This window comes from Anomalospiza imberbis, chromosome 13, assembly GCF_031753505.1.
Source record: "Anomalospiza imberbis isolate Cuckoo-Finch-1a 21T00152 chromosome 13, ASM3175350v1, whole genome shotgun sequence".
Lineage (NCBI taxonomy): Eukaryota > Metazoa > Chordata > Aves > Passeriformes > Viduidae > Anomalospiza > Anomalospiza imberbis.
In genome coordinates this window covers 18335550-18347898 of record NC_089693.1, presented here as the reverse complement: position 1 = coordinate 18347898, position 12349 = coordinate 18335550, and the positions used below count along the sequence as shown (strand labels likewise).

At 51.6% G+C, this 12349-nt stretch overlaps 1 protein-coding gene across 1 annotated transcript in view; it reads left to right on the top strand.

Moving 5' to 3' along the window:
* Positions 1–12349, top strand: part of HCN4 (hyperpolarization activated cyclic nucleotide gated potassium channel 4) — a 105780-nt gene that overhangs the window by 19974 nt on the left and 73457 nt on the right. The window contains exon 2 of the mRNA XM_068204331.1: positions 10181–10604. Within this exon, the coding sequence (XP_068060432.1) occupies positions 10181–10604 (424 nt within the window). The remainder of the gene's footprint in view (positions 1–10180; positions 10605–12349) is intronic.

Below are 12349 nucleotides of genomic sequence, written 5' to 3'. Positions count from 1 at the left end.
CAGAGCCCCCTGCCCTGGGCTGAGCCCCAGCCTGGGCAGCAGGGCAGGGGGGGTTCTGCCCCTCTCAGGTGAAACCCCACCTGCAGAGCTGCCCCAGCCCTGGGGCCCAGCACAGCAAGGACCTGGAGCTGCTGCAGCCAGGCCAGAAGAGGCACCAGGATCATCAGAGGGATGGAGCAGCTCTGCTGGGAGAGCTGGGATTGTTCACCTGGAGAGGAGGAGCTTCGGGGTGACCTCACTGTGGCCTTGCAGTGCCTGAAGGAGCTGACAAGAGAGATGGTGAAAGACTTTGGACAAGGGCCTGGAGGGACAGGACAGGGTTAGATGGGATATTGGGAAGGAATTCCTCCCTGGGAGGGTGGGGAGGCCCTGGCACAGGGTGCCCAGAGCAGCTGTGGCTGCCCCTGGATCCCTGGAAGTGTCCAAGACCAGCTTGGAGGACCCTGAGCTAGTGGGAGGTGTCGCTGCCCATGGCAGGGGGTGGCACTGCGTGGGCTGTAAGGACCCTTCAACCCAAACCACTCTGATTCTGTGATGATATGATAGATATCATATCTATCCTATATATCATACATAACTACAGCATCTAGAGACAATCATTTTCGTTCCTGTCCCTGTGTACAAACCAAGCCCTTCCCCAAACCAGCTCAGAGCTCCCTGGTGCAGGTCCTCTCTGCCTGGGGTTTGACTCATGGATGGTGGATGTGGGCCAGGGCCTGAACTTCATCATGTCACAACTTATGCATGTCTTTAGGCTTTAATCCTTCACATTCCACAACATGTTCCTGATGGCTTGGAGGCTGCAGCCCTTATTGATCCATCCCTTCTCTACAGCAGCAACATATGGCACGTTTCCATGGCAATGGGTCCCCCTGAAGGGGCTTCCTTCCCTTCCTCACTTTATTGGTCTTTTTCATTATTAAATCATCAGAGATAAATGCACACAGGAGAAGGGTCAATGTGTGGATCAATGGGCAGCAAACAAAGAGGAACTTTTCCATATTCATACAAGCAGGAGATTTCAGGAGATCAAACAGTGCAGAATTGCCAGGCCCTGAGGTGGCAGCTCATGCATAATGTATTCTGGGAACTCAGCAATCAATACACATCCAACACCTTGGAGATAGACCCCGAGGATTCAGCTGCAGGTGGGCAGGGACAGGGGAATCCACAAATGTTTGTGAGTGCAGTAGGGTGGGGAATGAAGAGAGGTTAACTCTGCTTTGTGCTAGCCCTACAGCTTTGGCTCAATGCTGCAAACAGAGAGTGGTGCTGAATTCTCTGCCCGTGGAGGGGGTGGGGTGAGAGGTTCCTTCCTTCTGGTGGGGTCTGGTGAGCCAGCCATGGAGTGAAACCTGCTTTGTGCAATGGTGTGACCCAAAATGGTCTGAGCTTCCGTGGGGACAGGAGTCCTGCGGACATGGGGCTGATGGTGGCTGCACTGCCTTGCCTCCCTTCCCAAGGAATCCTGTAAACCTCCCAGGGAATCTGCACCATTCCATCCTCAAATGGTGTCTCCAGCCCCTGCTGCAGTGAATTCCCACTGCAGGACAATTTATATCCGTGCTCACCTCGGTGGTGCTGTGAGAACAACAATAAATTGTCTGGGTTCAGTGTATAAATGCTGCTCCTTTGGGCCTTCAGACAGAGAGGGGATAAGCTTTCCTAGGAGTAGTACCATAAAAATTTCACTGCTTCTGCAGCTTGTTGCAGGGGAATTCTCCATCAGATATTAATAGCTGTGTCCAAGCAAGTGAGAAAATATTAATAATGCTGCTTTAGTCAGAAATGGGATGTGTGCTCTATTGGCCTCCATGCTCCAAATTTAGAGCCGGAACAAACCGAGTCTCTTGTGGCTATCTCTGGTTCTGTGAGAGAAATGAAATCTTGTTTATTTTTACTTTTCTGGGAAGACTGGCTTCTAAGTATAGATTTAAGATAGGCTTTAATTTGTTAGGCTGGTATCTGCAGGCAGGAAGGCAGCAGGAGCAGAGGACAGTGGGCATTGACTCTGTGGGGCCAAATCCAGTGGGACTTTGCTGAGCCTTGTGCCATGGGTATGGTTCAGAGTGACGGGGAATGAAAGTGCAGGAGCATCTTGGTTCTGGCTGGTCCAATTTGTCTGCAGAGCCAGGACTGGGAGCAGGTGTTCATCACATTGAACAGAAATCCCGGGAAATGCTTATCCAGGTCCTGTGGAGCCCCTTGCAGGGTTAGGACCTCACAGATTGGATGGACCCTCATTATCCCAGGACAGATGCAAGGCAGGCAGCAGCACTCCAGCCTCCAGGAGCCTTTCTGCAAACGTGGTTTGCTCAAATCTTGAAACCGAGCTTAGAATGTGAGTTCACTCACCCTCAGAGGATCCACCTCACAGCTGGGATGCTGCTGTCCTGGCCATGGCACTCCAATCCTGTCCTCACTTCCCACCTGCCTGGAAGTGAACGAACCTCTGACATGCTTGAACAACACTTCATGTGGTGTGGTTCCTGACTGGTGCACTTGAGCGCAAAGATAATGCAAAGTGAGGGGTTTTCTGAGGCAGGAAAGCAGCAAACACAAGGAAGGTGTTCCAGCAAAGTCACTGAAGGTCAGGACTGTCCGTCTGGGCTGATTCCTAAAGCCTCTTTCAAACTGAGAGGGAGGGCAGGGAAGTGTCTGTGTCTCAGTGACTGGAGTTTCTGTGAAGGACAGTCACCAGCAGCTTCTGGGGGCTCCTCTGGCAGCTCCCCTGGGCAGTGCTGAGTGTCCCACACGTGGCTGTTCTCCCTCCCTGCAGAGCCCACATGAGGGGAAGGTGTTGCCATCTTTCCTGAGGAAATAGTTGATGAAAAAGGCCCTGAGCACTGAGCACTGAGCTGTTCCCTCCTTCAGGCAAACCCACTGCTTGGTGGATTGCCTTTGACATCAGCTCTGCTTTCCTGGTCCTCAGTTCTTCAGCAAAATTCTCAGAATTCTTAGAATTCCTCAGAATGTCCTCAGAATTCTCCAGCAAAATTTGCTGTCACGTGGATGAATAGAATGGTTTGGGTTCAAAGGGACCTTAAAGGTCATCCAGTGCCACTCCCTGCCGTGGGAACACCTTCCACTATCCCAGGCTGCTCCAAGCCCCAGTGTCCAGCCTGGCCTTGGGCACTGCCAGGGATCCAGGGGCAGCCACAGCTGCTCTGGGCACCCTGTGCCAGGGCCTCACCGCCCTCACAGCCAGAAATTCCTTCCCAATATCCCATCCATCCCTGCCCTCTGGCAGTGGAAGCCATTCCCTGTGTCCTGTCCCTCCATGCCTTGTCCCCAGTCCCTCTCCAGCTCTCCTGGAGCCCCTTCAGGCCCTGGCAGGGGCTCTGAGCTCTCCCTGGAGCCTTCTCCTCTCCAGGTGAGCACCCCCTGCTCTCCCAGCCTGGCTCCAGAGCAGAGGGGCTCCACCCTCAGAGCAGCTCCATGGCCTCCTCTGGATCTGCTCCAGCAGCTCCACATCTTCTCTCTGCTGGGTACCCAGGGCTGAGGCAGCTCTGCAGGTGGGGTCTCACCTGAGCGGGGCAGAGGGACAGAATCCTCCCCTCCCCTGCTGCTGGGGATCAGCCCAGGGCAGGGGGGGATTCAGGGCTGGGTCATTTCCAGCTCTCACCCCCAGCACCCCCAGGTCCCTTTGTCCCAGGGCTGCTCTCAGTGCATTCATCCCCAGCCTGGATTGATCCCAGGGCTTGCCCAGCACCAGCACTTGGCCTTACAGGGTCTGCTGAGGCTCACACAGAGCCACCTGTGCAGCCTGTCCGGGTCCCCCAGATGTCACCCAGGTGTCCATCCCTGCGGGAAGCCTGGCAGCACTGGGTGCAGAGCAGAGACACAGCAGCTCAGATTGACAGAGTGCCCTGGGTTTTGGGAGTTAAAGAAAGGGCAGCATTCACAATGTACCCACTTATAATTGCTTAAATCCATCAGTGCCTCAAACATGGTGTTTGCAAATTGTCAGCTATTACTGCTGGAATAAAAATACCTCTAAGTAATGTGTATATTTATATTTTTACAGTAGAAAAGAGACGAAATTTCCCCTTTGCTGCTACTGATCAAATTACAGATTATAGCATGGCTGGAAACCTCTCCTGAGTCTAGACAACCACATTTGCTAGGTGGTTCCTCTACCTCTGAATAAGTTTCTTTAATCTTTAGTATCTCATAGTCTGCCTGTAATATAGGATGATAATACCTTCCTAATTATATCTGCTGTGATTTAATTAATGTTTGGACATTACTTTGAAAAATGTAGGGTGTTGATTATTGTTTAATAATGTAGTGTTAGATTTAAAAATTAATGATAGAGAAGCAATGAAAATACTTCCTTGCTTGGACTGCAAATGCCATCTCCAAGTATTACATAAGCAATAGCTTCCTTAATTTTCCACTTACCAAAATCCATGTAATTGTATTTTAAGGTAATAATATGAGCATATGTTCTAAACTTGAAACAGGGTTTGGAACTGGGCACTGCTTGGAGGAGATTAGGTGAGCAATTATGTAGATTGAAGATAATCTAAGTCAAAGGCTAAGTGCAGAGCTTGGAGAATATCTTGCCTTGAGTAAAACTGCCAGCTGAATTAGATGGGAATTCTGTCAGGGACTGCACAGGAGCTTTTAGGAATCCGGATGCAAAGTGCTGCAGGGCCCACACCCCGTTTGTGCTGGGTGGGATCTCTCCCCATCACCCACCTGCTTGTGTCAGCACTCCAACCCATCACTCGCAGGCCCTGTGCTCCTGGCAGGGCTCTGAATTCCATGGGAGTCCTGTTCCATCCCGCTGACCTGCAGCCAGCTGAGCCCCGCGGTGACCGAGGGAAGGGGCGTGCCCTGCCGGCTCCTGCAGGCTCCAGAGAGCTACTGGAGCATCCCTGGGGGAGGTGCTGTGGGTGCAGCCCTTTCCCAGACAGCTGGGTCCCCACTCTTGGTTTTCCCTGCCTGGCTGTGCCCTGGGGTTGGTTCCCCCAAGTCCAGGAGCAGCCGGGAGCCAGCGAGGCTGCAGGACAAGCAGGCATTCAGAAGAAGCAGGCATCCAGGAGAAGCAGGCATCCAGGAGATGCAGGCATCCAGGAGAAGCAGGCATCCAGGAGATGCAGGCATCCAGGAGAAGCTGGCATCCAGGAGATGCAGGCATCCAGGAGAAGCAGGCATCCAGGAGATGCAGGCATCCAGGAGAAGCAGGCATCCAGGAGATGCAGGCATCCAGGAGAAGCTGGCATCCAGGAGATGCAGGCATCCAGGAGAAGCAGGCATCCAGGAGAAGCTGGCATCCAGGGAAATCTGGAGGAGGCTGGGACCCAGCAGGCTCTCCTGTGCTGTCAGAATGCATGGTTAATTAGCAGTGCTCCCAGGGGCTTTAGTCAGGATGGCAGAGTATTTGCATAGAAGGGTCAGAAGGAATTAAAATTGTTTGTCTTTTCCTTTAGCTGGGTCCTTTCCCATTACACAGCACTCGGAATATTTTTGTAACTCGTTTAACTCTTTTTCTGGTGAGTATTCATGGCAAAGAAGTTTCCAAGTGCACAGGTCTTCGAGTAAACTCTCTATAAATAAATTAATTCCTCCCACAAGGGAATTGCTGGTTAAATGTCCTTTAGTGTGTTTGGGAGCAGTGAATCACCGTGTTCTTCCCTTTATCTCTAGGGTAGAGCAAAGTCTGTAACTCTCCAGTAGAAAGAGCCTGCTCCTGTCTGGGAGAAGTGATGCTTCCAGAGGCAGGGAAAGATCTCCTCGTGCTTTCTCTCTTGCTCACTCTGTTCAGCTGTCTCTGTGAATGGCTGTTGCTGGAGTAAACTTTGCTCCCACTATGGCTCCAGCCACCTTGACCTCCCCTAATGCTCTTTCCAAAAGGTGATTTCTGTTTCCAGCCCCAGAGCATTCCTGGGAACTGCAGCACGACTTCTTTCCTGCCAGGCCACCTGATCCAGTGTGCAGTCCAGAGCCAGGAAAGGCAGCTGCCACTCCGGAGAGAAGCACAGGTTTCCAGCACTCAGAAGGAATTTAGGAGCACTTCCTCCCCAGCAGGCAGGGGATGGAGATTCCGTGTGGGACTCAGTAGGTGGCACTCTGTTTCTGGAGTCAGCACCGAGCCTTGGGACAGAGCTGGGTTTGGCTTTGGGCTTGGTTTGAACAAGCTGTGCTCATTAAAGAGCTGTTCTTGGGAGGTCAGCAGGGCTGGCCACGGGCTGGGAGCTCAGTTCCACTGCTGGGGAGAATCTCCTGGCCCCTGGCACTGCCAGGCAGGTGCGGTATTATTTGTGCTTCAACCCTGAGCTGGCTGCCCTTCAGCAGGAGCTGAAAACCCCAAAAAGCTTTGTTAATTTAGAGGTGGGGCCACTCAAGTCCATTTTCTCTGGACTGTGCAAGCACTGTGGAGCCAGAATAGAAATCCAGAAGTCTATTCTGAATGCACAGGGTTTCAAATGCACAGGGTTTCAGTGCTGTTGTGACCCAGTGATGCTGCTGAGCCTCTCACCTCTGGGATTCGCTGCTTTCTCTCCAATTCCTCACTTCCTGAGCTCATGCCTTAGAATTGCCCACGCTGCACCATGGAATGAAAAAGGAAATTTCATTTAATTGTAAAAAAAAAAATTACTTCCAAAAGCAATATTCCTGGCCTGCCGTCACAGTGTGCTCTAGGCAGAGCAGAAGGATGGTCCAGCATTCCAAACCCACAAACCAATACCTACAGAGTGTACAGGCTGTCACAGCAGCTGAGTGACACAGCAGTGCTTAAGGAGTACATATTCCTGAAGTGTCTGTGCCACAATAATTCTCAGATACATTCTGTTTAAATAATACATCGGGAATTAAGAGATCTGAGGTAGTGGTGCATGTTAAAAATGTGATTTTCAGATCCAAGGAGTGTGCAGAGAGTAGGATGGAGTATAAAAACCAAGGGTGTTTGAACAAGACATCTGGTTTTATATAATGCTGCTTGTTCCCTGTGCTCTGAGCTGTTCAGTTGCAGTGAGTCAACTATAATAAAACAATACATTCATATTTATTAATTTTTTATGTAGGCTTTTGGAAACAGGAAGAGAAGTGAGAAGAAGACAGGATATCAGACATCCCAGAGATGCATCTCTGTTAGGCTCTTTTGCAAGCCATATGAATGGCTTCAGATCTGGTTAGACTCAAAAATTAGATTCAGGTCCTAACCCTTGCTTAGCCTCAGCCTTGCGTGGACAAACCCCACGCTCTTCACTTTGCCATGTGGCTCCTCTGTGTGCAAGGCAGGGATAATAACTCTGCCTCTCCTGGGTGCAGCAGAGCCAATTTCATCACTGTCAGCTCCGTGGAATCCCTGGGTGAAAGGAACAACAGAAATCCAGAAAACATGGGTTATTAATAGCTGGTGCTTGCCCTTACATACATCTCATGCACCGTTAGTCATCGTGGCCAGTAATTTACAGGGAGGGGAAAGATGTTCCTGGGAGCAAATGCAAAATGACACTTGGATGGTATCAGACCTCTGAGGTGTTGTGGGCCCAGAGAGTCTAATTAAGTCTAAATGCACTGATGCCACCCTGAGCAGATCCTGCTTCCCATGTGGGTGAAATGGAAACGTGCAGGAGCTCTGCAAATCTTAACAGGGGAGTTTTAACTCCCAGGCAGTTCAGGTGCTGGAGTTGGTGTGCAGGCCAGATTCTTGGTGCGTTCCAGCTTTTTCCTCTATGTGCCTCCCTCATAGAGCCCCAAGGTTGTCTCTTCCCTGACACCTTCATTAGAGGGATCACTGGATACAGAAGTTTCCCTTCTCTGGTTTTAAGTGGTGGCTTTAAAGGTCAGAGCTGAGGGGCCATGACAATAATGTGGAGTCAGCAGTGCAGCCCTGAGAGAGCTGTGCTGTAAGGGACACGTGGCAGTGGGGTTCAGCACTTGATCCCCTGCCCACACTGCACACCCTGCTGCTCCAGGGCAGCTCAGGAGCAGCAGGCTGGGAGGGAAGAGCTGGAGGAGCTGAGGAATTGCTGCAAGTCAGGATGCAGGAGAGCTGAGCACACTGGACAGGGCTAGCAGGGGGTGCTGCAGTCAGGGGAAAGCATTTCACTGGCCCTGTGTGTGTGCAAAACATCTTCCTTGAGCTGGGAGCCATCCTGCCGCTGCCGGCCATGTCCCCAAGTGTAGAAATCACCACCCGGCCTAAAAAGAGGCACAAAAAAAGCAAAGATCTCAGAAGAAAGGCACTTGCCTTCCCAGCACTGCAAACCTGGCCGTGCCAGGCTCATGCCATTCATTTGAAACTTGGGAGAACTCATTTTCTTTGGGCCTATCTCCTTGTGTATTCCCTAAGGCAAATGAAGGATGGCTGGCAGGTTATTTATTTTCAGTAATAATACACACACTGCTTCCAGACTTCCTGCTATTGTGCGATTATCCAGATTAATTGCCTGGGAAAGCTGCAGCATCATCTCGGGCCCTTATTAAGGAAGCTCACAACACGGATTTATATAAATGCATATTGCTGGGTGCCACAGCCTTGCTCTTGGAGGCAGATGAACAAATCCCACTGCTGAGTGCTGCCAGCACCCCTATGCCTGAAGACTGAAGGGAGGATTCCTGGCACCTTGAGAGCCAGGAGGAGACAGCTGAGGTCGTTTTTAGAAAGCTCGTTAGTGAGTAACTTCGCTTATTCTAAAATCAGCTCCCATCAGCCTCTGCTGAATGATTGAGAGAATTGCTGGGGTGCTGCTGGCTGCTGACCCTGCCTGTACATGGGCAAGGGCTGGAATCTTAAAGATGCTTTTAGATGCTTTAAAGTGTTCTTACCAGGGAGAGAGGCTCTAGACAGAGAAGGCTTTTAAGGTATATTCTGCCCTTTGGTTTCCCTGCTGAGAGTTTAACAAACCATGTCAGTGCCTTGCTCTGAAAATCTTGTTCTGCAGCAGCTCAGCCTGGTGCAGGTTCCAGCCAAACAGCCACTAACCAAGGTAGAGCTGGAGGGCTTTTAAAGCAAGTCCAGCTCTCCTGAAACATGTTGGGGGTTTTGGCTGTAGAGAGTTAGACAGAGGAGCAGCATGTGCACGTCCTTCAGCAGCCCAACACTTCCCTCTGATAAATCAGTGTCAGTGCAGGGTCACACTGATGCTCTCACTGCTGTTGAGGTGATTGCTCATCTCCTGTGATAAAGGGGTGATTATTGTATTAATAACTGATGATATTAGAGTAGCTGACCCATCATGCACAATGTGGGGCTGCTGGAATCGTGGCAATGTGAGCCCACAGTGCATCAGCATCTACATGTGACATGTGAGGAGGGGACTAGAGCACCAGTGTGCTGGGCAGCGAGGCTCCTCAGCAAGCTCTGACACTGGGAAGGGTTTTAGTCCTCACTTTGGGGGAGTTGGGACCACATTGTCTGATTGTGTGTCTGTGGAAAATCTTTTAAAAATCCCAATCATATAAATTAGGGGCTCTACTCAGACTGTGTGTGCCTTCAAAACAAAACTGACTGATACAGTAAGGTCCATGAATAACACTGAGCTACCACTGGAATGAAGATAAGCTTCCTGGAGACTGCTTCATGGAACAGGAGTTAAATGTTGGTGTTACTGTCCTTAGAAATGGAATAGGTATCTCCAGGCACGTGATTCCAAGCTTTATTGATTGTTTCTGTACAACACGGGAGCCTGTAGCGTGCGGGCTCAACTCCTGGAGTCCAGCTGGGCAGGAATGTGAACTGAAGGCTGGAGATGAGAGCACAGGTTCCGGTTCCATCCTGATCCCAAAGCTGTCAGTGCTGGCTGCTTCTAAAGAAGGATCAGACAGCAGAAGCACAGCCTGATGGTTTAACCCCACGTGGCTTTATTGACACACAGACTCTGAGGCCTCCCCAGTCCTCGTTCTCTCCTTACCCAGCAGTCCTGTAGTAACCACAGGTTTTTCAGTCTGTCCCCGGGCAGCTCCCAGATCCCAGGAAAGTGTTCAAGTAGGCATGCCCAGCCCTGGCTCAGCTCCTTTGTGAGCCCTCGAAGGCAGAGCAGGAGTGTTCCTCTGATACTAATTAGTCAATTAGCAGCTTGTGCAGTGTGCGTGCTCAGGCAGAGCAGCAGAGCCCAGGGGCTGACTGACAGCAGAGATGGATGAGTTCATCAGTGCAGCTGACCCGGGCTCCCCGACCTCCTGCTCTGTGCCTGATCTCACATGTCTCTGTCTTGCTGTCCAGGTTTTACTGGGATCTGACCATGCTGCTGCTGATGGTAGGGAACCTGATCATCATCCCTGTGGGCATCACTTTCTTCAAGGATGAAAACACCACCCCGTGGATTGTCTTCAACGTGGTTTCGGACACGTTCTTCCTCATCGACCTCGTCCTTAACTTCCGGACAGGCATCGTAGTGGAGGACAACACTGAGATCATCCTGGACCCGCAGAGGATCAAGATGAAGTACCTGAAGAGCTGGTTTGTGGTGGATTTTATCTCCTCCATCCCCGTGGACTACATCTTCCTGATCGTGGAGACGCGCATCGACTCCGAGGTGTACAAGACAGCGCGGGCCCTGCGCATCGTGCGCTTCACCAAGATCCTGAGCCTGCTGCGCCTGCTGCGCCTCTCCCGCCTCATCCGCTACATCCACCAGTGGGAGGAGGTGAGACAGCCCCGGGCTTTGCCTGCCAGCTCTGCTCTCCCACAAGTGCTTTCCTTGAATGCCCTTCTCCTTCCTGCCCCTTGTGTCGGGGCCTGATGCTTTGTTGGAGCAGGTTCCTGAGGGAATTCTGCACGTTGTTGGTGCTGTGGGCTCTGGGATTGGCATCCACATGATCTGTGGAGATGCTGTGTGGCTGGCAGGGCAGGAGGGTGGGTACAGGTGGGTCCCTTGCAGGAATTGTGTAGCTGGTGAGCAGAACAATCAGCCAGACAGCGAGGGCTTGCCCTCTCAGAGCCCCCAAAGGTCCAGGGACAGCTCCGAGGAAAGGGCTGGAGACAGCTGATTTGCAGAACCTGTGGCATCTGTTTGCCATCTGCTGCTTGCTGTGCTTATCTCTTGAATGAAGAGATAAGCATGGGCATGTGTTAGAACCCTCTTGCTTTCTATATTCTCTGACACTATGCAAAGAGAAAAAGGAAGGAGGGCAATCTGCAGACAAAGGTCTGGTGAAAAGCAAGATCTGCACAAGCCTGGGACCCTGTGCTGCTCCCGGGGGTATTCCAGGATGCAGGGTGAGTTGTCAGGAATAATGTGGGTGGAGCCACAACCTTGCAAGTATCTTGAAAATCAGTTGTTTTTCTCTTGTCTCCGTGCTCTCCAAAGCAGAGAGGAAGCTCCCTGCATCTCTCTCCACATGTCAGGAGCATATTTTCAGGACAAGGAAAGCTGGTCAGGGCAATTTCATCTTCATCCCCACACTTTGTGTTGTGCTTTGGAGCAGAGCCTGCTGCAGAGCATGATCTAATGCAGAGCATGCTCCTGGGAATGTGAAGGGGAAGCAGCCATGCAAGTCATGGCTCGATTGCAGCGAGCTGTCACAACACTAATTCATGATAGAGCCGAGTCCTTCCCTCCTCCAAGCAGCCCACACTCACAGGGAGAGCACTCTGGGGCATGCTTCACAAATCTCAGGCTTCATCCTTATGGTGTTACCGTTTGTGAGGGCTTCCTTTAGAGCAGAGCAGAGGCTCGTTGAAGCCTGGGATGACAGTGGGCAAGGTGCTGGACAGGTGCTGGGGAGAGGCAGCCCCAGCTCTCAGAATTCACTGTGTGTTCATTGGCTTCGTGGCGCAGGCAGGAGTGCACGGAGAGATGAACAAGTGTCCTTCTGGGGTGACTCAGTGGGTCAGGGGCTGAGCAGGGCGATGAAATCTCTCCAGGTGTGTTGGTCTGTCCTGTGGTCGCTTTGCTTCCCTCTCCTCTAATCCGAGCACCTCAGCAAAGGTGAGGTGGTGGCTCAGGCTCTCCACAGATTCACAGGCACCCACAGCAGTGCACAGCTCCCTGCTTGTTTCCTTCTGCTCCTTGACTTCCCTTCCAGGAGGTGCTTGAAGAGGACTGAAGGATATTTGCTGTTCTGTACTGAATTTGTTTTAAAAATGACGAGACAGAAGCAGATCAGTGTTTTTCCCTCTCTCACATCTCATAGTTTGACTGAGCAGCATTCCTAGCTTCTGTCTCCTAATGCCATTCCAGGGATGCTGTTCTGTGCTGCTGTCCTGGGCCCTGGCACAGCACAGCTGGGTTCCCTCTGGGGCACAGGCTCCCCAGGGTGGGGCAGTGCTGCCGGGGCAGGGCAGGGATGGTGCTGGTTGCAGTTTGGGACTGCAGTGCAGACTCTGTGTGCACTGCAGAGCTCAAACAGCAAACACCACTGGCTGTGTCAAACAGGGATCGGCCCAGCC